This window comes from Crocodylus porosus, unplaced genomic scaffold (assembly GCF_001723895.1).
Source record: "Crocodylus porosus isolate Cpor-Errol unplaced genomic scaffold, CroPor_comp1, whole genome shotgun sequence".
Lineage (NCBI taxonomy): Eukaryota > Metazoa > Chordata > Crocodylia > Crocodylidae > Crocodylus > Crocodylus porosus.
In genome coordinates this window covers 11,514,733-11,538,898 of record NW_017728948.1, presented here as the reverse complement: position 1 = coordinate 11,538,898, position 24,166 = coordinate 11,514,733, and the positions used below count along the sequence as shown (strand labels likewise).

Sequence of the window (24,166 nt, the reverse complement as noted above, 5' to 3'; positions counted from 1 at the left end):
AGGTAGACACTCACAGTGCTTGTGCATTAGGTTGACCCCTATCATATGATCTAACTGAAAGCTGGCTTTGCTTTTTTTAATGATTTTTACATAATGAGCTAGGTTTTAAAAAGTCACCCTCCCAATTTCCAAATCAAAAAATCATGATTATGTGCCTATATGCAATGGCTTCTCTTTTTTATGCATAGCCACCGGCAGATGCATGCATATTATCTCATGGTGTGATTTCTCTTTTATTTTAGAAAGGTACTTGACACAGTAGCACGTCATGGTGCTGAAACTATTGCCTCAATGATCTTCTGTATTGATGAGCCAGTGACAGCTGATCTGCTGTGTCAATGCGACTGAATATTGTGCTCTTAGCAAAAATAAATAAATCAATCAATCAATCCCAAAACAACCCCAGCAGGCATATCTTTTACTTAAATACATTTAGATAACATTAAGGGCATGGCTTATAACCACCAAAACCAACAAACTCAGAGTTAAGGCTTCTCACTTCATCTCCAGTGCACACAAGGGTGCTTGGCTTTTCCAGCACAAGTGGCACAGGAGATCACACACTGTCCTCAGATCCCCACAGCACCTAGGCAGAAAGTTTGCCACATGACTGCTGCCGAATATTCCAGGTATGTTACATTCACAATGCACCTGCTGTGCTGCCGAACGCGCCGGGAATGTCTTAACATGCCATTGAGTTCAGTGGAATGTTAATGGACGACAGCAGCCCAGCAGGTGTGATGGAAAAGTTGCAACGAAAGGGGAAAGGGTAAGGATTCAGTGAGAAGCTTTAACTTTGAATTTCCTGGCTTTTGTGAGCAAGAGTCGGGCCCTTAATGTTGTTTTAATGTATTTTTTGTGTTTAATTTTTAGTAAAAATTTGAACACGATCCAGGCTACAGAGGTTGCAGTGGATAAGAAGTTAAAAAGCTTTGGTTCGAGATTACAGGAGGCCGCAAGAGAAATTAAAGACATGGAAATGAGGATCGAGTGACAGGATGCTATTTTGCCTCAGAATACTGAAGATTGTAAAGCATTGAGAAATCGAATTCATGACCCTGGAAATCAAGCTCAGATTAAGAAATGTCAGGTTGGTAGGGGTTCCTGAAAGTTTGGAGCTAGGATAAACTGAGATCTGTTTTTTTGTTTTGTTTCAGTTTTTTCCATAATGCATTTCAAAGGTGCTGGGGTCTGGGGATGGATGGTTTTAATATTCTTTTACTTATATAATGTGCCATGATCTGTCACATTCTTTAGAAAGCCAGCTGAGCTGAATTGGCTCTTAAATCTGAGTTTAGTGTTTGCAGTTGCAGGATCCAATTTTATCTAGACTACAGTTGTTGTCCTTTGACATTGGATTGCATGTTTTACTGTTAACACAAGCATGGAAAATACTGCTCCTGTGTACACGTTGCTGTATCCTGCTACTTGGAGGATTTGCTGTAGAAACCAGACACGTGGTGCACCGTGACCTTTCTAGATAAGAAACAGACTGAATGTACCCACATTATAGAAGAAATAGTTTCTTGTTCAGAAGACTGATTCATAGTGAAACTGTGTCTTTCCAAATGTAAACTTAAAAAAAGTACTGCCACTGTGATTAAGTTACTGTAAATTTACTTAAGTGTTGAGTTATTATCCGTACTTCAGTGATATGGCCTTTGTGGCTGAAACATTTTGCAATGGGAAATCTAGACTGAAGCTTTGGGAGGTTTTAGCAAGCAAAGGAAATAACTGTGTTTTTCATGGTCAAGGTCACCGGGTACGTTTGCGTTCTTAAGGCACCAGTGGGCACACCCAGTCTGAGGTTTTGTAGGGTAAAAGTGAACTTCCAGTTATTATCATTGCCTTTCCTTTTATATAGTGGGCCTGTGTCAGGTCTAGCGCTTAAGATCAATTTTAACTAGGAGTAACTGAGTTAATCTCCACAAAGATAGAGTGACATAAATGAAAGCAAAACCAAGGACTTGTCTCTATTTTGTGCTTTCACGTTAGTATTGCAAAACTAAAGCAGCTCAGGGGAGTGACTTGCATTATACTGGTTTTTTTCACTGTCCATTGTTTTGGTATCAATGTTACAGTTTCATATTTATTTCTGGCAAGGAGCTACAAAGAATCCACTTGGTCTCTCTCTCTGGGAGTGCTGCACTGCCAGTCGGGGTGGGGTGGGGGGAGAAGTCCTTTTTTTTTTGTGCATAGATCATAAGAAATTCCTTCTGTGTAGAACCTCATGCCATACTGACAATTATACCTTCCAAAGTATAATTGTATTTTATGTTTCTTGCCCCTTAGCTTCTGTCTGTAAGGCGCTTTATTTTGAGGGCATTCCTGAGTCCTGGAAAAATGTGTAACAGCTGTACAAATAAGTTCCCATGAAAAAGCAACAGTAATTAGCTGGTAATGGTAATAATATGGTGGTGTTATAAACTGTATATTAATACACTGTGTATTTTATCATGTACTTGCATGTGATACATTAAGAACTACTGCTAAAATCAAGGATAGCCTGCTGTCCATTATAGGTGATACAGAACTTTATTGTAAGGTAGCTCAACACAACATAGGTTTGTTTCAAACATCGTTTTTTTTGCTGATGTTACGTATTTGTTATTGAAATGAACTCTGAAATTTTCTGCTGTCTTGCCACAGGGGGAGGCATACAGTGCATAATGGGAGCTGACATATTTGGCCTTTTCTTGAGAGCAAAATGTCTTTCCATGAGCATCATATCCAGGGAAAGCATTGGTGGTGGATTCCTTACCGTCTGAAATGCCTGACTGTTGTTTCATGATTAGCACAGTGTTTGTTCACTAGCATGATCGGTCTGTTTGAAAGACACTGGGGCTAGATACAGACATTTGAAAAGCCCAAGGCGGCATCAGTCTAAGTTGCACGATTTTCTGTAAGCAGCGTAGTTTAGATTGGTAGCAAAAGAAACGCACTTTAGCCCTTTGGTGTTGGGGAGTGAATCTTAGACTAGCAAAGCTTAGGCCATTTTTAAACCAGTCTATTTATGCTGAACTTCTGTTCTTATGGGTATAGACGAGTTTGTTGTGCTGAACTTCTGTTCTGTTGCAGGTATAGACTGGTTTCCAGTCACTTGTAGTGGTAAAAGTAATGTCCGTACCTGGACTAGGAGAGAATGAAAAAGGATCAAATTATCCTTTTTGGTGATGAACTAGGGTTAATAAAATTCCCTTGTGTTAATTCCCTTCTGCTTTAAGCTTGCAAGATCCTTTTGCTATTTTCTACTGAATAGAAGATTTGAAAAAATCTAGTAAAATTCGATTGAAATTCTATCTAGAAAATATTCTAGATGGCTTCCAAGCTATCAAGCTCTAAAACAGCATGAGTATTGGAATAGTTTGCATATTGCATAGATTTACATTCTGTCTTTGTTTTAAGCTGTTTCTTCTTCAGAGGTTAAGTTTCATGAGCACATAAATAGTTTAAATACTAAATCATACAGAGCTATACTGTTTATTTACTGTGTGCCCTGAGTAACATGTAGCTGCCAGAGACTCACTTGTGACTTCGTCACATTCTCTTAATTGTTTCCTCCAACCCCATAAACCACCTCCACTCTGCAGGGTAGAGGTTGCCGAGTACAGGCCAGTGGCATATCTCCACACTAACTTAGCTTCCTTGGCAAGCTAGTCTTGCAGGACAGAGCAAGGAGCCATCTTTTCTTCAGTCACTTGCAGAAAGCCACTTAATAAGGCTTGCTCCCGCCTCTCTAGCTCAACTCCCGTGTCCTGTGATGCAGGTAGTCCATGCATGAGTGGATGACTTACGTGTCCTTTCACATTCTTACGTTAGGTTTAATTTGACTTGTTTGAAATTAAACAATTGCAGAGCATTTTAAACTGACACCAACACAAATGCAGAGAGATGTTAATAGATATATCGAGAACTTCTGGCCTGCTTCTGCTTGAAACATTTCATATTGTAGGAGGAACCCCCAGTTCCTTCCTTATATTTTTATCTTTGGAAAAGTAATTTTGTATGTCTGTTCTATAAATGCAGCAGTTCATGCAATTCCCTCAATTATGTTTGCGTAGTTATAATTTCAGTACAATTGGAAAGATCATCTCAAAGCATTTTCATTGTGTTTCATAAACATTCTCTTGAAAATTATACATAACTATCTGGACTCTTAAAAATAGCGCCTGTACAATTCACTCTTTTTTCCTACTGTATTCAACATGTATCATTTGTCTGTTATCATCTGGTTGTTCCAAGGTAAAGATCCTGGATTTATATGGTGAGAGATGGGGGAGTATGGATCCTCGAATTTGCATAAAGTCATACTGAGGAAGTTTATGAATTCTGTAAACTTAAGAAGCCTTTAGGTCAGTTCTGAGCCAGTGAACTTTGACACTGGATCTTCAGCAAATCAAACATGATTGCAGTCATTATTTTTAAATGCGATTTTAGTCTCAGCAGATCATCATTATCTGTATACATGTAAACAACAACCCTCACCATATCCCATAATTTCTACTCTGTGAGGCCCACAGAGTATTTTACTCGTCCTGTCTTGCGGTTGCAAAGATGTGGAATCTCGTCAGAATACAAATCCTGGACGGGATGCTACTCAGTACTGCTGTAGGATCCTCACCTCATCAAATGAATGCACGCCTTCGCTGTTTTCAGCAATTCAGTATCAGATCTTGAATCTGCCCTATGACAGCGCATTTTCTAGCTGTCCTACAAATGCATAAGCACAAACCAAGCAGGTGATTGCTTCTAAGCGCTGTCTTATCTTCTTTATTATAGTGTTTGACCAAGAAAAAGATCAATTCCTATTTTACATCTTGAAATCTTTTTTCTTCCACCAGACAAACACAGAGAGATACTTGAATCTGCTTTTTGTAAAATGTATTATGTTGATGTAAAATACTATTTTTTGTCTCTGTTGCATCACAGGCATTCGACCTCCGATCATGAATGGGCCCATGCACCCGCGCCCTTTGGTAGCGTTGCTGGATGGCAGGGACTGCACAGTAGAAATGCCTATTTTGAAGGATGTTGCCACAGTGGCATTTTGTGATGCTCAGTCCACGCAAGAAATTCATGAAAAGGTAATGCTACGGAATAACAGCGCGATTAAAACGCCTAGTCCATTTTAACAGTACACTCGTCTAAACAGTATATTGGTTAACTCTTCAAGATATCCAGCTTCAAAAGTAGTTAGGCAAATTTCAGATGGATGGGAAATGGGACAAAAATATCTTTCTAGAGATGCATTTCTATATAGTGTGATCCTAGCTCTGACCTGCTGCATAGAGCGCAGAACTGCATTTGTAGACAACTGCATTAGCTCAGAGACAGTGATTTGAAAAGTTTATAGTAAACTCTTTTGATGAAAAGCCAAGTATTGGTTTTTATGTTGGCTGTATTGGGGACTTAAGGAGCAATATTCCCCACAATGCACTGAGCCCTCAGATTTGGAACCCAGGCTCTGAAGGATAAGGGGAGGAAAGTAGCTGATCATTGACTAGTAATAGGTAGCAGTTGAGGAGGACCAGGGAGGGGGCAATAAGCTATGAGAGAATCTCATCCTCCCTGAAGATCAGAGAGATACAGTGGGAGGCTAAGGTAGACACAAATGCTAGCTTGATGGCCAGGTGAGATTGGCACAAGTAAGTGCCTGTATCCGCTGCTATGATTGTGCATCCGGAAGCTTTTCAAAGCTAAATGTGGCCCAAATGTTATGGCTACTTACTAAATTGCACCAATATTTTTGCTGTCTCCCAGTGCATTGTTCGACTTGTCCCACGCTATTTACTTTAACCTTTAGGCTTGTAACAGCTAATGGCTCCTTTTCAAGTGCTCTGCAGTAGACTGAGCCCGTAACAGTTTAAGCTATTAATTTTATTTACTCTTTACATTTTTATAAAATATAGCACTAATAAACATTTTAAAGGTTGGCGTATTTCTATGATGAAAAGCCTAATCCTTTCTCAGATAGTTTTATGTTAAAAATAGCTGCTTGAAAGTAAAAGTAATCATTTCCTGTCAGCTTTTTAAGTGAATGAGGTTATTTTATATGGCCCCTTTCTTCTCTTCAGCATTGTTCTAGTATGATCAAAATGCATTTAGAAACAGGATATTTATTCTGAAAAGGAGCCTTTGTTATTTTAAGCTCTTGAAATGTAGAATGTGTCAAGAAAAATTTTAAAACAACCTAAAAGTTGGGGTGGGGGGAGGTTAGAGAGAAGCCAAAGGACAGATCGTGTGCTAGCTGTTTTGCACACTAGGAATTCCTCATTCTCATTGTGTTTTAGGGGAAATGTTCAACCAAAGGAATAAGTACATACTTCTCAAGTACTACATATAGTTCTTCTGTGATATCTGATGTAGATCCCTGGACTTCCTGTCTAACAGCAACTTGTATTGGAGTCAGTGATTGTTAGAACCATTATCGAGATTCATCTTGGAGAGTTTTTCTGCACCATCATTGTTGCCATAGATCCTGTAACTCAAGTTTTCTTTGTTTTCTTAGCTATAAAATAACTTTCATGTGGGGAGTAGGAAGCAGGGAAAAACTAAAGAAAGGAGTCTCTCCTCCGTGTGCTTCTTTCTTCAGAATATATATCATTTCCCCACAGAATACAAGCAATTAAAAAAAAAACTGTACTTCTGTAGGACCTTCCTTTTAAAGAGAGATGTGAATGATTAGTTAAGGGCATCACTGGCAAAATTATAGACCTGATCCAAATCTCTTTCTCCGTACATTTTAAAGAATCAATGACTTTTTGGAAGAAATCTCCGTTCATATCAACTCAGACATGTCCTGAAATGTATGTTAGATCACAAGCTTTGGATCTTTCACAATAGGATGACGTAAACTGAGACGAAGAGAAATGATTCATAGATGCTAGGGTCAGAAGGGAACTCAGTAGGTCATCGAGTCTGACCCCCTGTCCTGGGCAGGAAAGAGCGCTGGGGTCAGACGACCCTAGGTAGGTGCTTGTCTGGTCTCCTCTTGAAGACCCCCGAGGTAGGAGAGAGCACCACTTCCTTTGGAAGCTCATTACAGATTCTGGCAACCCTTACTGTGAAGTTTTTTCTAACGTCCAACCTAAATCTGCTGTCTGTCAATTTGTGGCCATTGTTCCTAGTTACTCCAGAGGGTGCCCTAGTAAATAGAGCATCTCTATTCTCTGCTGCCTTCCCCTGAGGAATTTATAGGCAGCCACAAGATCACCTCTCAGCCTTCCCTTGCGAACACTAAAGAGATCTAGGTCTCTCAGTCTCTCCTTGTAGGGTCTCTGACCATATGAGTGGCCTCCTCTGGACCCACTCAAGATTCTCTGCATCCCCCTTGAAGTGCAACGCCCAAAACTGGATGCAGTACTCCAACTGCAGCCTAATCAGTACCACATAGTGGGGAAGCATCACCTTCCTGGACCTAGTTGCCATGTATCTGCTAATGCATGATAAAGTGCGGTTACCCTTGTTGATCGCTTGGGCACATTGACAACTCGTGTTCATCTTGGAGTCACCTAGGACTCCAAGATCCCTTTCTACTGCTGTGCTGCTGAGAAGGTCATTCCCCAGCCCGTACATGTATTAGTGCTTCTTTTTGCCCAGGTCTAGCACTTTGCACTTGTCATTGTTGAACTGCATCCTATTTTGTTCTGCCCATTTTTCCAATCTGTTCAGATCCGCCTGGATCTGTTTCCTACCCTCTGATGTGTTGACTTTGCCCCATAATTTGGTATAGTCTGTGAACTTGTACAGGGTGCTCTCCATGCCTGCATACAAGTCACTGATAAAGACATTGAATAGCACCAGTCCAAGGACTGAGTCTTGCAGGCCTTCACTGCCCACATCCTTTCAGGTCGACATTGACCCATCCACCACCACTGTCTGGGTGCAAACCCTAAACCAGTTTGCCACCCACCACCTAACCGTGTAATTATCTACATCACAGCCTGTCAGTTTATTTACAAGAACAGAATGAGATACCATATCGAAAGCCTTCTTAAAGTCTAGGTAGATGACATCTACTTCGACTCCTGCGTCTATGCATTTTGTGATCTGGTCATAAAAAGAAACAAGGTTAGTCAGGCAGGATCTGCCGGCAGTGAATCCGTACTGATTTCCTTTCAGCATTATTTCTCCTGCTGGGCTCCCACAAATGTGATCCTTAATGATTTTTTCCACAGTTTTCCCAAGGAGAGAGGTGAGCCTAACTGGCCTATAGTTTCCTGGCTTCTCCCTCCTCCCCTTATTGAAAATAAGGACCACATTGGCCTTTTTCCAATCCTTTGGGACCTGACTGGAGCACCACGAGTGCTGAAACAGCCAAGCCAGTGGTTCTGCTACGACACCAGCCAATTCCTTCAGCACCCTTGGATGAAGATCATCTGGGCCTGCTGATTTGAACACATCCAGCCCCTCCAAGTGCCCCTTCATTAAGTCTGCACTAGCAGTTGGTGGGCTGGTGTCCCTCCTGTGTCTATCTGTGATCCAATTGAGAGATTTGTCTTGGTCTGTGTCTAGGAATACAGATGCAAAGAACTCACTGAAGTGCTCGGCTTTGTGATTCCTTTTTAATTACGCTTGAAACAAATGTTTCCCTTCAGCGTTTGCAACACAGACATGTCAACATAATGTTTTAAAACAGTTATTGAACTAGAAACGGGCTATAAACAGATGTAAGATTTACTGTTGTGTTTGCATTGTCTGATTTGAGAGAAATGCAGAAAAATATACTGTAAATATTTTATTGTTCTATTTTAAACAGTCATCATAGAGAAAGTTACTGGAGCTAAAAGCTGGATCTTATAAGACATATAAGACACTAGAAGCATATGTGATGGCAAAGAACATATACTTCAGATGTAATTATTATTAGATACCACCACTCCACACATTAGGTAGACTTGACTGTTAGTGTTGGCACCTGCACTATGCAGACTTTCCAGTGTTTCCTATATTGAAATCCAGTCAAATATTGTTGACTTCTTATACCTGCAAATTGGAGGTCTTCTACCCAATATGGGGGGGGTCTGAGAAATACCAAATTAATTTTTTTCCAATCAGTGATCCATGAGGGAGGGACATTCCAGATCTTAAAGTGCTCAAAGGGGCACTTGTTTCAAATTGTAGCTTGAAAGGAGCACTCAAATGGCCGAAATCTGATAAGGAGCTCTAATGGCCTTTTAGTGACCGGTGACGGAAAGGTCAAAGTTCAAATTTGTGGTTTTGAAGTATTCAGCATCACATAATGAACTGTTGTAACAAATCTCAATTCTTGGCATGGTAGCACCACTGAGATGAATTGTATCACTCAGTAAGAGCCCAGTCCTTTAAGGTACTGAGTGTAATTCCTATCTATTGTAGTGAGATATTAGGGTGCCCAGCACCTGAGTGTTATAGATTTCATAGATTTCATAGACATTTGGGCTGGAAGGGACCTCAGAAGATCATCGAGTCCAGCCCCCCGCCCAAAGGGCAGGAAGTCAGCTGGGGTCATAGGATCCCAGCAAGATAAGCATCTAATTTGCTCTTGATACCCTAAAAATGTCAGTGTTATTACTGTTGTTGCCTCATGTTTGTGCATGGTGCTTTACAGCCAAAACATTGTCCCACAATGTTTTTTAAAAAAATGAAATTTGCACCTATGCAATGTTAGAAAGGGATTAACATTATGTATAAAGATATGGTGCTGCTATTGCTATTTTATTAATTGTGGGTATTGTTATTGTCCCAATGACATCCTGGTCTGTGATTGGAGCTGGACGTTATACAGAAATAATGCACCGTATTACTGTCTTCAACAGTTGCAAAAATGAACATTATAAGTTAGTTGTCTATTTTAAATAATGTAATGTTCAGCACTTAGTGGATGCATATTTCTGGCTATATAACATGCCATCTGTCACGGGCCTGCAAGTTATTTGGTTGTTCAAAATTTCCCATTTATACCATATTTTCTCACATATAACCTGCACCTTTTTCCCCAAGCCAGCTGCAGAAAATTGGGGTGTGCATAATATGGAAGGAAGGGTCCCCAGGATCTGGACATTTGGCAACAGGGGGGCAGACTGATGGCAGCATTAATTGCCATGGCTCCCCTGCCACCAAATGTCTGGACCCAGGGGAGCTCCCTCTTGTATCAAATGCCAAATCAGGTTGGGGCGGGGGGCTGGGAGGGCTGCACACTGGTTCTGGAGCCGTGTGCTGGGTTGGAACTGGCACACCGGTCTGGGAAGGGTCTGGGTTGGGCCCAGCATGTGGCTCTGGAGCCAGTGAGCAGGGTTGGCTAGGAAGGGGCTGGCTGCAGCAGCTCTGGAGACAGTATGGAGGGTTGGATCCTGCCTGGCCAACGCTACACACTGGCCCTGAAGCCAGGCTCTGCCCTAGCTCCAGTTCCATTGCACTGCCTTACCACCTTCACAGTCAGATTGGGCCCGGCACCATCATGCAGCCCCAGCTCTAGCCCCACCACGCGGCCCCTGGTTCCCAAGTCCTCATATCCAGCACATCACTTCCAAGCCCCCAGCCCTGGCGTGCAGCCCCGAGCCTCCAAGCCCTCAGCCATAATGTACAGCTCCCAGGCTCCAGCCCGCAATACCAGAGCACCGGTACTTACTTACCCATACCTGGACTTCATGGTAAGATTTTTTTTTTAAATCATGGGGCCTTGAACAAATAGGGTTCATATTATGCTCAAGGCATGGTATATGTAAAAATATGGTATTATCCTGATACTGAATGAATATAGGTATTTACAAGAGACCACTTGAAGATAGGAGGAAGGAGAATGAGAGAAAGACATGCTAGAAAACCAAGGAGCTAAGGAGAATTTGCTGATGTCAGAAAAACTCTTTTTCTTTATTGAAAGCAGAACATGACATTCGTTTCTGTTTCAAGTACTTCTTTTTTTGGTCTTAAAAGCTTTCTTAAAATGGGATCTAATATAAAAGCAGGAGTAGATGCCTTTTGCCACTGAGGTGCTAAGTGAAAAGACTGGAGATTTGAAGAGGGATTTGAAAGAGGAGATTGCAGTTGACTGGCTCACACAGTATAGGGAAGTTGTGTAGGAGCAGCATAAAAAGGCATGGGATTAAATGTGGATGGACAAGATAAGGGAAAGAACAAGGCATAAAAGGGTGAGTAGGGAGAAATAAGAGCTAAAATATGAGAGGCAAGCTGTTGTGGAGCCTTGAGCAAGAAGGTGAGGAGCCTTGAGAGGGATTCTGCAGAGACACAATAAAATCTTAATTGGAGTTGCAGCATTTTAGTTGAGATGGATGAGAAGGAGAAAGGCTGAAAGAGAAGGACTTAAGAGGTTGTGCAGGAAATAGAATCTAAGCACGAATCTGGGCTTTTACAATGAAGACAGACAGGGAAGGTAAGCAAAATGATTGGAAGAGAGTTTGGGATGCTGATCCCTGCTGATTATTTTGCCTTCAGCCTTGCCTGCTCCATAGCCAAGTTAAACGCTAAGTCTGAGAGGTGCTTAGTATTCAGGTGCTCTGCTCCCTGGGAGTGCATTAACCACTATGTTACTGGGCAACAGTTGGATACTAGTGGCATTAGCGCCCCGCTTCTAGAAGGGAATGCTGCTGTCAGAAGCAGTGGTTCAGGTGGACCTCTCTCCTCTGAGGGATTAGACCCAACAGGATGCCTACCATCTTAGCTGGCAGGATCCGGCTGGATCCTGGCATGATGGGGTGCACTAGGCAGCACATTGGCATAGTGCACCAGTGCTTACACGGGTAGAGTAAGATTGTACCTTGAGCTAGAAGTGTATTGTTGGGACAAGTGGAGCCAAAAGCCTTTGATGTTTAAAAGGTAGAATAAGATCTAGGCCTAAGTGCCTTTTGAATCAAGTAAGGTGGAAAATGTGATAACTGGGGCTTAGATTATTTACATTTTGCATTTAGCTGGGGAGACCCAGCTCGAGTTTGGTACGGTGACATTTCAGGCCAGCAGGGGCTTGGAGGACTGAAAAGTAAGAACTGCCCCCCACCCCCACCCCCACATGCACCCGGGGCTCCCCTCCAGGCCCTCAGATTTCCATCCTGCCCCCTGCTGTGCCCCCACCTACTTTTGGCTGCCTGGCTATCTGTCCCAGGGAGCAGGCAGGGAAGGATTAATGCTACCTGCCCAGCTGCTGATGCTCTTCTGGGGCTGAGAGTAGCAAGGGCTGTGGCTGAGCAGGCAGGTTAATCCTGGGCAGCCACAAGTAAGCAGAGGGGACGGGGGCAGTGGGAGGGGATCTGGGCTGCTGTGAGCAAGCGGGGTGCAGTGGGCCTGATCTAGGCCATCAGGGCAGGAGGGACAGGTGAGGAGTTTACACTGAGGTATAGCATAGAGTTGGCTACACCTTAGTGTTACAGAAGCTGGGTAGCATGAATCAGAGATAAGCCTGCTCTGGAGTGGTGTAACTTTAAGTTGCACAGAATCATAGAAAATTAGAGTTGGAATGGACCCCAGGAGATCATCTATTCTAGTCCAACCCCGTGCTCAAAGCAGGACCATCCCCAGCTAGATCATCCCAGCCAAGGATTTGTCTAGCTGGGTCTTAAAATCCTCCAAGGACGGAGATTCCCCTACCTCTCTGGGCAACCTCCTCCAGTGCTTTACTACCTTCCCTGTGAGAGTCTTTCCTAATGTCTAACCTAAACTTCCCTTGCTGCAACTTGAAACCATTGCTCCTTGTTCTGCCATCTTCGCCACTGAGAACAGTCCATCTTTTCTAAGCACCCTTTATGTAGTTGAAGGCTGTTATTAAATCCCCCCTTCTCCAGACTAAGCCCAGTTCCCTCAGACTCTCCAAAGTCATGCACCCTAGCCCCTAACCATTTTCATTGCCCTCTCCAATTTGTCCACATATTTCTATGGGGGGGGGGGTGCAAAACTGGACACAGTACTGAAGATGTGGCCTCATCAGTGCTAATTAGAGGGAAATAAATCACTTCCCTCAATCTGCTGGCAATGCAGCCCAGAATGCTGTTAGCCTTCACAACAAAGGCACCCTATTGGCTCATCTTCATCTTCATTTTCATCTTATTGTGTACCACAAGGATTTTCAACCTTTTTTGAGCAGTTTACCCCTGGTGGCCTGTCGAGGAGGAAGGTTGGTGGGTTAGGTAGTAGCAGCTGGTTGTGAAGCTGGGGGGCATTGCAGCAGCTGCACATGGAGCAGTGGTGCAGGGTGATGGATGGCAGTGGTGGCAGTGGCTGCATGCAAGCTTCTCGCCCTGCAGTTGGCTGGCACCTGTTCAGCCTGCAGCGGGGCGCCACTGCCCTTGTCCCACCTTGGCCCTGCTCCTATGAGGTGGAGGCGCTCCATCCCCACCCACCTGTGTGTACCCCCTGAGATCTTTCAAAGCACCCCCGGGGGTACACATATCCACTGATCTACTGTAATCCCCAGGTCCTTTTTTTGCAGAGCTGCTGCTTAGCCAGCTGGTCACAAGCCTGTACCTCTGCAAGGGATTGTTCCATCCTAAGTGCAGGACTTTGTATTTGTCCTTATTGAACCTCATGAGATTTCTTTTGGTCCAGTTATCCAATTTTCAAGGTCTCTCTGAATCCTAGCCCTTCCCTCCAGTGTATTTAAATTTCTTTTACCTATGCATTGTCATGTGTTTTACTACCAAATGAGTTGGCTACTGAATTTTGCAGTGCTTCAGTACCTGGAATACCATGCTAAGAGTCAAATAACTTATCTTTGATTTACCTTCCAACACCTATGCTCACAGAAAAGAAATTACTAGGATTTGGATGCTCAGTTGAAAAAGCGACTATATAATATCCCATGACACATATTCCAAACATCAAAATGGATTAAATGGATTCCACTGGAAAGCATCTGCTAAATCTCACTGTCCCTGTCAAAAGAACAAAACAAAATCAGTTTTACAGGGATGTTTTATTTCCATATTTTTGCTTTAAGTTAAAAGTTCAAGAAGCTTAAAAGCTTATTTTTTAGTTTGAATTCCATGTTATAAGACTCCAGCATTCTTAATGAGTATTTTTCTGTGTAGAACTTTTTTAAAATGATATTTTCTAATCATTATGAGTCAAACTAAAATTACCTTAGAGGAAAATTTTCATAACAGAACAAAACCAAAATTAAGAAATAAACAAAGAACTAGTGGTTTCTACTTTTGTTCTCTAATGTCTTTGATATCCTCTTTATATCTCTCATTTGTGTTTTGAATAAAAGACCTGCGCTCCAGCTTCAGCATCTTCTCTCTGCTTGCTCAGTGAAGCTATAATACTACACTTGTAACATCCACTATTGTGCACCTTAATGTAATAGATGCAGCATTATAAATGTACTTCAGAATCAAAATCTTGGAGTGTGGGGTTTGAGAAGTAATCCTTCCTCCTCCCTCTCATAAATTCATAATCCCCAGAGAATTTTTACCTAGGAACTCATCCAAAACCTGCTGAACTTAAAGGGAACCTATGAATTGACTTCAGTGGGCTTTGTGTCTGGTTCTTCATGACAGTTTTTAAATAATAAAAAGCTGTCAGTAAATCTAATAAGATTATAAAAAAATTAACCAGGAGGTACCCGATTATTTAATACAATGGCTAATACAGCCCAGTAGTCGGTGAGCCCTGTGCCAGCCATGTCGGACTTGCATGTCTAGTGTACCATTACGCATCAGAGCAGGCTGCCAGAATTTATACACTATAGAAAGCAAAATCTCTTCAGGTGCTGCTATGCCCCCAAAGCAGCCTATCAGTCTTAGAGACAGTTTAGAGTATATAATGTAGCTGGTTATCAGTGTGCATCTCACTGCGTCTTTCAGTACCAGACCTCATGAAGAATCACTAGTGCTCAAAAAATGCGGGTGATTATTAACAGTTTCTCTCTCCTGCATCCCCCTATTTCTTATTTTTTTTAAGTTGGTGCTCAGCGTGTTGTTACATTATTGTCACTGACGTTCATGGTATTATATATCTGCCAGTGAGAATGGTTTCAATCCATCTTACATTTCTAATAGATGGAATTTAAATGTTAAATAATTCTGGATGTATTAATAGAAAACACAAGTGAATCTATGCATAGAAACTGTGAAGCTTGAAAACAGCTGAGTACACTTTTTATTTTAAACCCTTTAGTAGGAAGCACTGTAGTAAGAGACTGTGACCTAAGATGGACTGTTGTAATAAAGCTGTTGCATGTAATTGTCAATTAGTGCTGGGATTGAAAAAGTGCCTTAGTTATAGGCTAGGTTTTCTTCTAAAAAAAAAAAAGAGAGAGAAGCTGCCACATTGATTTTAGAAATGCAGAGAAAGTCTAAATCTTTATTGTGCTGTAAACACAAGAGCCTGAAGAAGATACCTTTATTTCAGTGTTTTATGTAACAGCATATGTAATGTTTATGTATGTCCATATAGTCCAAATGTAATGTAACAGTATTTAGCTCTGATTTAGTGCCACTGGAGTCGATAAAAATCACCAGGCATTGGGTTGGGCTCTTACTGCATAAAGTTGAATCACTGGGCAAGTGCATTATTGGCAGTGAAACTCACTGCAGAGACCTTATACAGAAACTGGAGCCATAAAAGGACAGCTCAGACTAACAGGTTTTTAGTGACCTATCAGGTGCAGCCTGAGTGAGCAGTATTTCCTTTTTAGTTTGTGCAGCGTTGGTTTTATTTAGAGCCATTGCACCACTCTGTGGGACATTACAGTTGCTTTATGCATCAGCAAAGAATCATTTGCAGGCATGTCATACATTACAAATTGTAGCTTGGAAATTTTGAGTTAATTGAAGCTTACAAAAAACAAATGCACAAGTCATATACAAAGTCAAATAGCTTTAGTATAAATATACTGAATGCCTCAAATAACAAGGGCAGGGGCTGGGAAATGTGGTATTTCTAATGTCTCCCTTATTTTCTTTGCAAAATCCCTGACATCCACTGATAAACCTTTAGCATATTGTCTATTAACAATACCGCATCAGCCTAGTGGGCCAAGAAAGCTTCTGGAGCATAATTACAGTCTATAGGGCCAAGTGACGCACATGACTCTTCAGTATTGCTTTTACAGTATTTTTTTTAAACGCTGCTGGTCTCTCTCCCAAAGAATATCGAATAGTCTCGAGCTGTTTTAAAATCATGTATCATCCTTTTGTTTTCTTTTTTAGAGGAACTTCTCTTATTCCTGCAACATGGCTCCAATGAAGTTCTTAATTGCTTGACAGAGCCCAGCAGACTGTTTTCTGCATCTGCATTTTGGCTCTGATCCAGAACCCATTGGAGAGCAATCTTCTCGCTGACTTGAGTAAGCTTTGAACCAGGCCCTCTTAGCAGAAACCCAGTGGGGTATAATTTAAGAAGACCAGAAAAGAAAAACAAGGCTGTGGTTTCCATGATGTCCTGAATGCTGCTCACAGCCAGACTGTTTGGGGCTTTGGACACATTGTTAAGGCTGTTTGATTTTTTTAAATTTATTTATTTATTGGGCGGGGCGGAGAGCAGAGGATAAATTGGAAGCTTTAAATTATATCGTCCACCCCCCAAAATTTAGAATATGCAGCTATTAGGGTGGTGGTCAGCCACTGTTATCTAGAAAGCCTGGGATAGTCCAAGACAAAGTACAGTTAGGACAAAGTGACACGCTACAGTTAGTCCATACTAAAAGCACTTATTACATGAGCATCTGCACGTTAAAGCTCTTTAATTCAAGCTAAGAGCCCTGTGAGTGTCTCAATTATACCACTTCAGGCAAGGGTTAACTCCGGGATATGCTACCTAGCTTATGTTAGGGCAACTTCGGTCTGCTTCATGGAGATGAAATGAGCAATTTGCAGCTCTCTGGCATCCCAGTACACACCGTTCCCATCCAGAGCCGGCATAGAGCCCAGATATCCTGGTTCCTAGCCACACCACTACTCGCCAGCACTGTAGTGGCAAGTCAGAGGTATGCAGACAAGAAGTGGTATTAACCTTTAACTTGTGTCTGGTCTCAGCGCATTCTAATTTTAACCCCACTTCACATTCCACACATTAACATGGTCCAAGTGTGATGTGTAATTTCACCCTAATGAGAAGAACTGGGAGAACTGAAAAGAAAGGCAGATAACATTTGGTGAGGTCTTTAAAACCAGGTAATTTTTGGTCTGGTCTCCTATTTTTGTGGTATAGGTTCCCTTAACACCCAGGGGACTTAGAATATTTTGAAAGTTGTGCAGTCTTATGAGGAGGGGGAGTGGGAAGACTGCACAGTTCTGCAAACCGTGTCAGCCAGTCCATGGAGGAATGACTTTGAAGGAGGCAGTTTGCTGCAGCTTCTTAAAGGGTCCAAATTGGGTATGGCAACTGCCAAAAATGAAAGGAACATTGGCCCCATGTTGGAGGGTAAGCAACAAGAGAAAGAAGCCTACCAAGGGCCTATAGCTGCTCATTTACAAACCCTGTTCATCTGAAAAGCACAGGAGCAGTGCAAAATGTTTGACAAAAGCAAGAAAGACTGTGTAAGTGAATGGGACCATTTGTGCCAATTTCATTTGGGTCATTTTTTATATCCATTTTCTTTGAATATAAAAAACAAAAATATTTCTACCAAGTTTGGGTTTATGAAGTAAATGAGCCCATTATTAGAATGCAAAAAAAAAAATTTCTCAGTCATATTTTCGAGCTAACCTGAGATTCCAGTTTGTATTTTATTTTTATATATATATATCTTGTACAGCTTGTGCAAATTGACACTAGCTGATATTTTTGGCATAAAATTACATCAGCCTGTCTTGTGTGACACTGCTAGTATTACATGTTACACTACTTTAGATGAAGTTAATATTCTTCAGATAGAATATTATTAGCCTTGGAGATGCCTTTAACCGGAAGTACAACTCTTCCCCTCTGTCCTGCAAAAAATTCAAATACAAATTTATTTCATACAGTTCTATCTATTTCTAATATACCCATCGACACGCTACCTATGATACTTTACAGATGCATGTTATCAAATATGATCAATAAATTAGTCATCTCTACGCATAGCTGTTTTTTGCCAAAGGTTATTTTGTTTGCTAGAACCTAAAGCATTTATGTTGGATTATAATACCATTTTTACAAGAATTTAAAGATACAAAACAAAGTTTTGTTCCTGCTGTATTTTGTAACCTTTTTTTTTTTTTTTTTTTTACTTCTTTTTATACATTCAAGGAACTTCAGTAATGGCTGAGCAATTCATTAAATGTCATTTCTGTCCCCCTTTTTTTCAAAACAAAGCATAAAAGCCTTCATTAGTCCATGCCTTTTTTCCCTTAATAATAATACTGTTTGCATCTATTTCAACTGATTTTTTTTTTTTAATTCAGATAAAGGCCTGCATTCACCACCGGGTTTTATTAACTCTCATTAGCATGGGATTTCTTTTTCTAAATTCAGTTCTTAGCTTTTCTTTTTGCTTTTGGACGTAATTTAATCTTTTAGCATGCGAGGCGTAGGGAGTGCTGACATCAAAATAAGCTGGTGCGAAACAGTACATAGTATTGACATTTTCATTTCCTTCTTGAATTGCCCATAGCTCTGTAAGAGTCCTGAACATTAAAAGCAAAACACCAAAAGATGTCACTTGCCCACCTGTTTTTGTTACATTGCTGCTGTCGCAATATGGCAACTACATAAATACACACAGGGATGACTGGCTTAAGCATTAGGTCACCTGTTCAATAAAGTGAGGACTGCTCCTTACTTCTGAGCTTCTGATGAAAGACTGCAACCTCCTCGGGATGTCAGACAACAGCGTGATCAGGACCAAATGCTATAATATGGCAGGTCCAATCTGTGGACACCACAGGCTTCAGTTGTGGCCCTCAAAGCCACTCCAACATAAGCCAGATGCACTCTAAGGCTAAGAACAAACGTTCAGAAAGCCCAACGCAGAAGCAATTTGTTTCACGCTTTATTCTAAGCGCCCAAAGTTTAGATCGAGAGAGCAAAATAGATGCTTCCCCAGGGCGGGCATGCACACTGCAACAGAGTGGGAGCACTCCCACTACCTCTACTCCCCCACCCCCTCTTGCCATTGGTAGTGGCCCCCCGGTGCCCTGTGACCGGGTCTTGTCGGAGTTGGGTTGCTTGCCACTGACAGGTAGCTGCTGGCGGAGGGTAGGGCTCAGGGCTAGCCAGGTCAGGCAGTGGCAGTGTGGGGTGGACATACCACCCCCAGCTGTGCTGACTCAGGTCTTGGGTGGCTGTCAGCAGGACAGGGGGTGGGCTGTGGGAGCAGGATGGCACAGGGGTTGCCACTTGCTCAGTGAGGTGCCCTGCAGTCATACCAGGGATGGTCCCCATGGGGTAGGAGCTCTGGGCTCAGCATCCCTCTCCTTGGGGATCCCCCCACACCCAACTGCAGCTTGAGTCAGTGCCTTTCCCACATTCCCTTTGAGCCCTTGGACAGGGGCTGGAGCTGGGGCTGGGCCAGTAGGGCAGCAGCATCCTTTGATCTATCAAAGGATGGCCTTCCTGTATCACACAGCTGTCCTGATGAGTCTGAGAAGGGAAGCAAGAAGCAAAATCCTTACTTTACAGTACTTTAATTCTCTTCCACTCGCGAGTAAAGGGCGCCTGTAGGAAGGTTGTCATCCCCACAGGACATACCTATACACTGAGATCAACAAGTCTCTTTATGGTTATATGTTTCTGCAGAATCATGGTCTGCATTTTGTGTCTGTATTTTATTGCAGTCCTTGCTCATTTCAAATAGTGTAACATCAGTCAATTTGTCCCCTGTTCTAATACCCCATTCATTCTCAGTCAGCCTGAAGCTGGAGAAGTTACCACTCTAGCAAGACCTGCTGAAATGCCAAAAGATATTTTAAAAAATATTTAATTCATGAAAATTTGCTTCAGTGCCATCTATTTATTTGCATATTATCCCTATATTTTTTTGTCTTGTTCCAAGTGTTCATCTTCAACATGAAGTTATAATCCTTTGTGTCTAGGATCACAGTTTGTTGGTTGATTTCTGGTTGAAATAGAAAAACAAGTAAAAAAATGATGTTATAAAATCCTGGGAAACTTTCACCCAAGCAGAAATTGTTCAGATGACAGAAACAGCACATATGCCAGAGCCAATTTAGTATGGCCTTCTCAAAAAATATTAATGAAATGTGCATTGTAGGAGCCTTATAAAGTCATTAGCTTTGAAGTTGAAATGATTCTGATTTTTTTTAAGGCTTAGGGCATTATGTGGGAGTTTGAGAAGGGATTCAGAAGAAGAAAATGGATCGCTAAAATAAATAATCTAATTTGCATGCATGTACTCTGAGTTATGGACACAAGGGAAGAGAAACAGATGTTTATTTCTGCTTCTGGAGATTGAACCATACAGACACATTGGGTTATCTTTTGCATCATTTGAGTGATGCATAGTGGCACCATGCATACAGCAACAGAGAATATGATGCTGCTGGTTCAGTATCCCAACCTCACTCTTACTTTCCCAGTTTTTCGAGCAGTGTGATGAGGTAAACTGACATGCCACTCCTTCAAAATCTATTTTGAATAGATGCTGTAGTCTTCATTTCATTAACTCCTTATGTTCAGGTTGGTTTGTTTTTGACTGCTTTGGCCTTCATCTTGCTCTCTCTTCTCCTTTCCAGGTGGTTCTAGCCACTTAAAGAAGCTGATTTGCATGTGTCTTGAATGTCAGCTCTCCAGTAATAGGAACTGTAGCAAAACACCATGTCAATAAATTAGAGCGAAAGCATTTTATGTTCAGGTTTTGCATAGACAAGTTTCAGTCTCCAGTGTCAGGGGGCTGAACGCTCAATGTCCTCTGTGCAAGTATTGAAGCACTTTATCCCGTGGAACGAATGCCTGAACTACAGTGTGAATGATGAGGAGGTGTTACTCTGTAGTTCAAAACTGGCTGTCAGTGAGACAGCTGCCATCACACAAACACTGTAATGTAAGGAAAGCAAGGGGTTCTCATGCTTATAGCTGTATCTGCATGCGTACCGATAGTCATGATCGCGATTAATCAAATGGCACCATAAGGGCAATACTTATGCAGGGTTCTGAGCATCATCCAGGAAATAACAAGTCCTTTTCACTTCCATAATATAAGTGGAGATGCAAGGTCACAGGTTTGGCTTCATAGTGCATTTGTGGAGACATTAGCTGAAGCAGACATGTCTTCAAAGGTGGAGAGGACATTTGGAAGGACAGAATCTGAAGCAGAGAGAAATATTTAAACTTAAAATTAGTAACTTCTAATTCCTGTGATCCTTAAGACCCAAAAAGTTTGAATACTTGCTGAAATCCAGTTGTTATGAAACAAAAAAATTAAGCAATTTCTTTCTTTTGATTGTAGGTACTAAATGAAGCTGTGGGTGCACTGATGTATCACACTATCACTTTAACACGAGAAGACCTGGAGAAATTCAAAGCACTTCGAATAATTGTCCGAATCGGCAGTGGTTTTGATAACATTGACATCAAATCTGCTGGGGATTTAGGTATGATTATAAAAGACTCTGTTTTACTTGAACATCTTAAACTTGCCTCCAGAAATTTGATAACATATAAATCTTTGCATTAACATTTGCTGTATAATTTGTACTAACATAATACGTAAGCTGTATAATTTTCTCATCAAAGTATTTAAAAATCATTATGGAGATATTAGCATTAGCTAATTAAGTGATAATATTAATGGATTTGTGACAGGATGGCAGCCTGCCTGTTCAAGATAAATTCCAAGACTAAGACTGAGCTCTTTTTTATTTCTCTTTTCTCTTTTTTTTTTTAAGCATAAACTGCAAACTGATGTTATTTATTTTAACTGCTGCAGACTGTAATCCAATCACAATTTATAAGCCTATCAATATTATAGCAAACTATTTAGTTTGAAGAAAATAAAATGAGAACATTACCCATTATCTAGTACTTGTGTTGAAGTATAAAACCTAGTTCAGAAGACTTCAACAAATCAAGCATATCAATTTTATGAGCGAATCAATCGTAATGACTAAAAAATAAACTAAAACACTAGGAAATTTGAAGAGAGGGTCCTCACTGTACCATAATTGAAAAACTGAAGCCTGAGTTCTTTCAGAACAATCAAAGCCTAAGCTGTATTCGCAAAGTAAGTTATTTCTTCAATTTTTCTATGTAAGCTGGGAAAACAAAAAATAAAACAAAGATTTTTTTTGTGGGCATGTCTTAAATTTAGATCCTGGTAATATTTGTCCTCTAGTATAATACTTGCTGATGTAAATATTCCCACTGAAATATAAAATGATTGAAGTACTGGGTAGTTTTCTAGTAGATAAGAGGGTTGTTGGCCTGTTTCTTTTTACTTCAATTTTTACAAAATAGGCAAAATTAAGGAAGTTTTCCTATTGTAAAAGTACATCTGGGGAGGGTGAGATCTGAATCTCTTAGGAATGTCTTCTCTTCTTGGCAGCTACCTTCAATTCCCATTAACCTTAACACAGTTAATATGTATATCATGAACACAAAGCCACAATTGTGTCTAGACTTACACAATTGTGTCTAGGCTTGAAGTAAAATCCTAGATCTAAACCCCAAGTCCATGGAGATCCAAGACTAAGTAATAAAGATAGGACCCAGGGTATTGGTTCATACTCATCTTTAACCATTTGTCTGCTTACAGTTTTTATTCTAATCAGTATAAAAGTAGAAAGTTTTATTGTTTATGCCCTTTGTGGTCATAGTGGGTAGAGCAAGGGACTCGGAGATAACTACTTGGGCAAATCGCTTACAGCTTCACTCATTTTTCCATTTGCAGAACTGATATAAATAGTACGTACCATGCCGAGGTGATGTGAGAGTTAATTACTGTCTGTTAAGCACCTTAATCTGCTAATGAAATGTGCCGTGGAAGCAGGTCTTCTAGTAGGGCGGGGTTGTTCAGAAAATCTGTTCTGAATTCCAGGTATTATAACAGAAACCTGCTCAGTGGGGAGGTTTTTACACATAGGTAGACATGATGACAACTGTATTATTTCCGCGTTGCCATTTTTGATTTTCATGAAAAAGAAGCCAAGTTTCTTCTGTTGAAACACTTTAAACATTGACATTTTTTGCACTACTGTTTGCAGTCTGAGCAAAAACCTGGCGCGCAGAAGTGTTTCATGAGAGAGAAATGAGTGGGCCAGGCCAAGGGTAGGTGCATGGGCTGTAGCCAGCTGACCCTCGGTCTCTCAAAGAGCGAGTCTTCAGGCCAGACCCCTCAAAGCAGAGACAAGAATGGAAAAAGCGCTTGGAAGAAAGACACAAGATATTTTTACCCAAGAGAAAAAATAAGAATAAACAGGACTGTTTTCTCAGGAAAGTCAGGAAGCCTAAGGTGACCAATTTTGGGGAACCAGAATCCATGACTCTCCAGAGATCTGATGCCCATGGCAGGTCTCTGGACCCAGAAAGGCAGGTTTGGATTGAGTGTAGTACTACCTTGGTGTAGCCCTGTGGGTTGGGTAATAGCTCTGATGAGCAGTAAGGCTCATTAGCCCACGTGGACTATTATAGCATCTCAACACAACCCTCAGTGAAATACTGGGAATTCTCCAGGGGAATTAGTCAACCCCTCGTTACATCCCTGCATATACCCTGGCAACCCACCTGGAGTCCCTGCTACAGTGAATGAGCATAGGGGCACTGTGCATGGCTTGCAAGGATTTGAGACCAAATTCCCAGACTTCAGACAAAACTCCGGTTCCAGGGAACCTTGGGGCAGTGAGGTTGCCTCATGGATTTTACTTCAAGCCTATCACTATTCTGTAAGCTTTAGACACAGTTGTGGCTTTGTGCTTCATGTTATACCTATTAACTGTGTTAAAAGGTAGTTGCCAAGAAGAGAAGAAATTCCTAAGAGATTCAGATCTCACCCTCTCCAGATGTACTTTTACAATAGGAGGACTTCTTTAACTTTGCCTATTTTGTAAAAATTGAAGTAAAAAGAAATAGGCCAATTCTAAAATTCCAGATTGTCCCAGAAAATTTGAGATGATTGCTTGCCTTAGAAAGCCATATCCCATTTCTTGTGATATGTCTTTTTCTTACCCTCCTCCTGCTGGGCAAGCCCTTTAACATAGCTTTCTTTGAGGAATAAATTATATAGAAGTAGAAGAGAGGCAGGTCCCCCCCATTATTTTAGGGAACAAGTTACCCATAGCTGTTTAGGCAAAACTGTATC

At 41.3% G+C, this 24,166-nt stretch overlaps 1 protein-coding gene across 10 annotated transcripts in view; it reads left to right on the top strand.

Moving 5' to 3' along the window:
• The window catches only part of CTBP1 (C-terminal binding protein 1), a 300,829-nt gene that overhangs the window by 237,452 nt on the left and 39,211 nt on the right, over window positions 1–24,166 (top strand). For 7 of the 10 annotated variants that reach the window (XM_019552701.1, XM_019552692.1, XM_019552691.1 and 4 more), the window contains exons 2-3: window positions 4,930–5,084; window positions 21,320–21,464. In XM_019552701.1, coding sequence (XP_019408246.1) covers window positions 4,930–5,084; window positions 21,320–21,464 — 300 coding nt within the window. Of the gene's footprint in view, window positions 1–873; window positions 1,091–4,929; window positions 5,085–21,319; window positions 21,465–24,166 lie in introns of all 10 variants that reach the window. The other 3 variants (XM_019552697.1, XM_019552696.1, XM_019552695.1) reach the window with 1 other exon arrangement.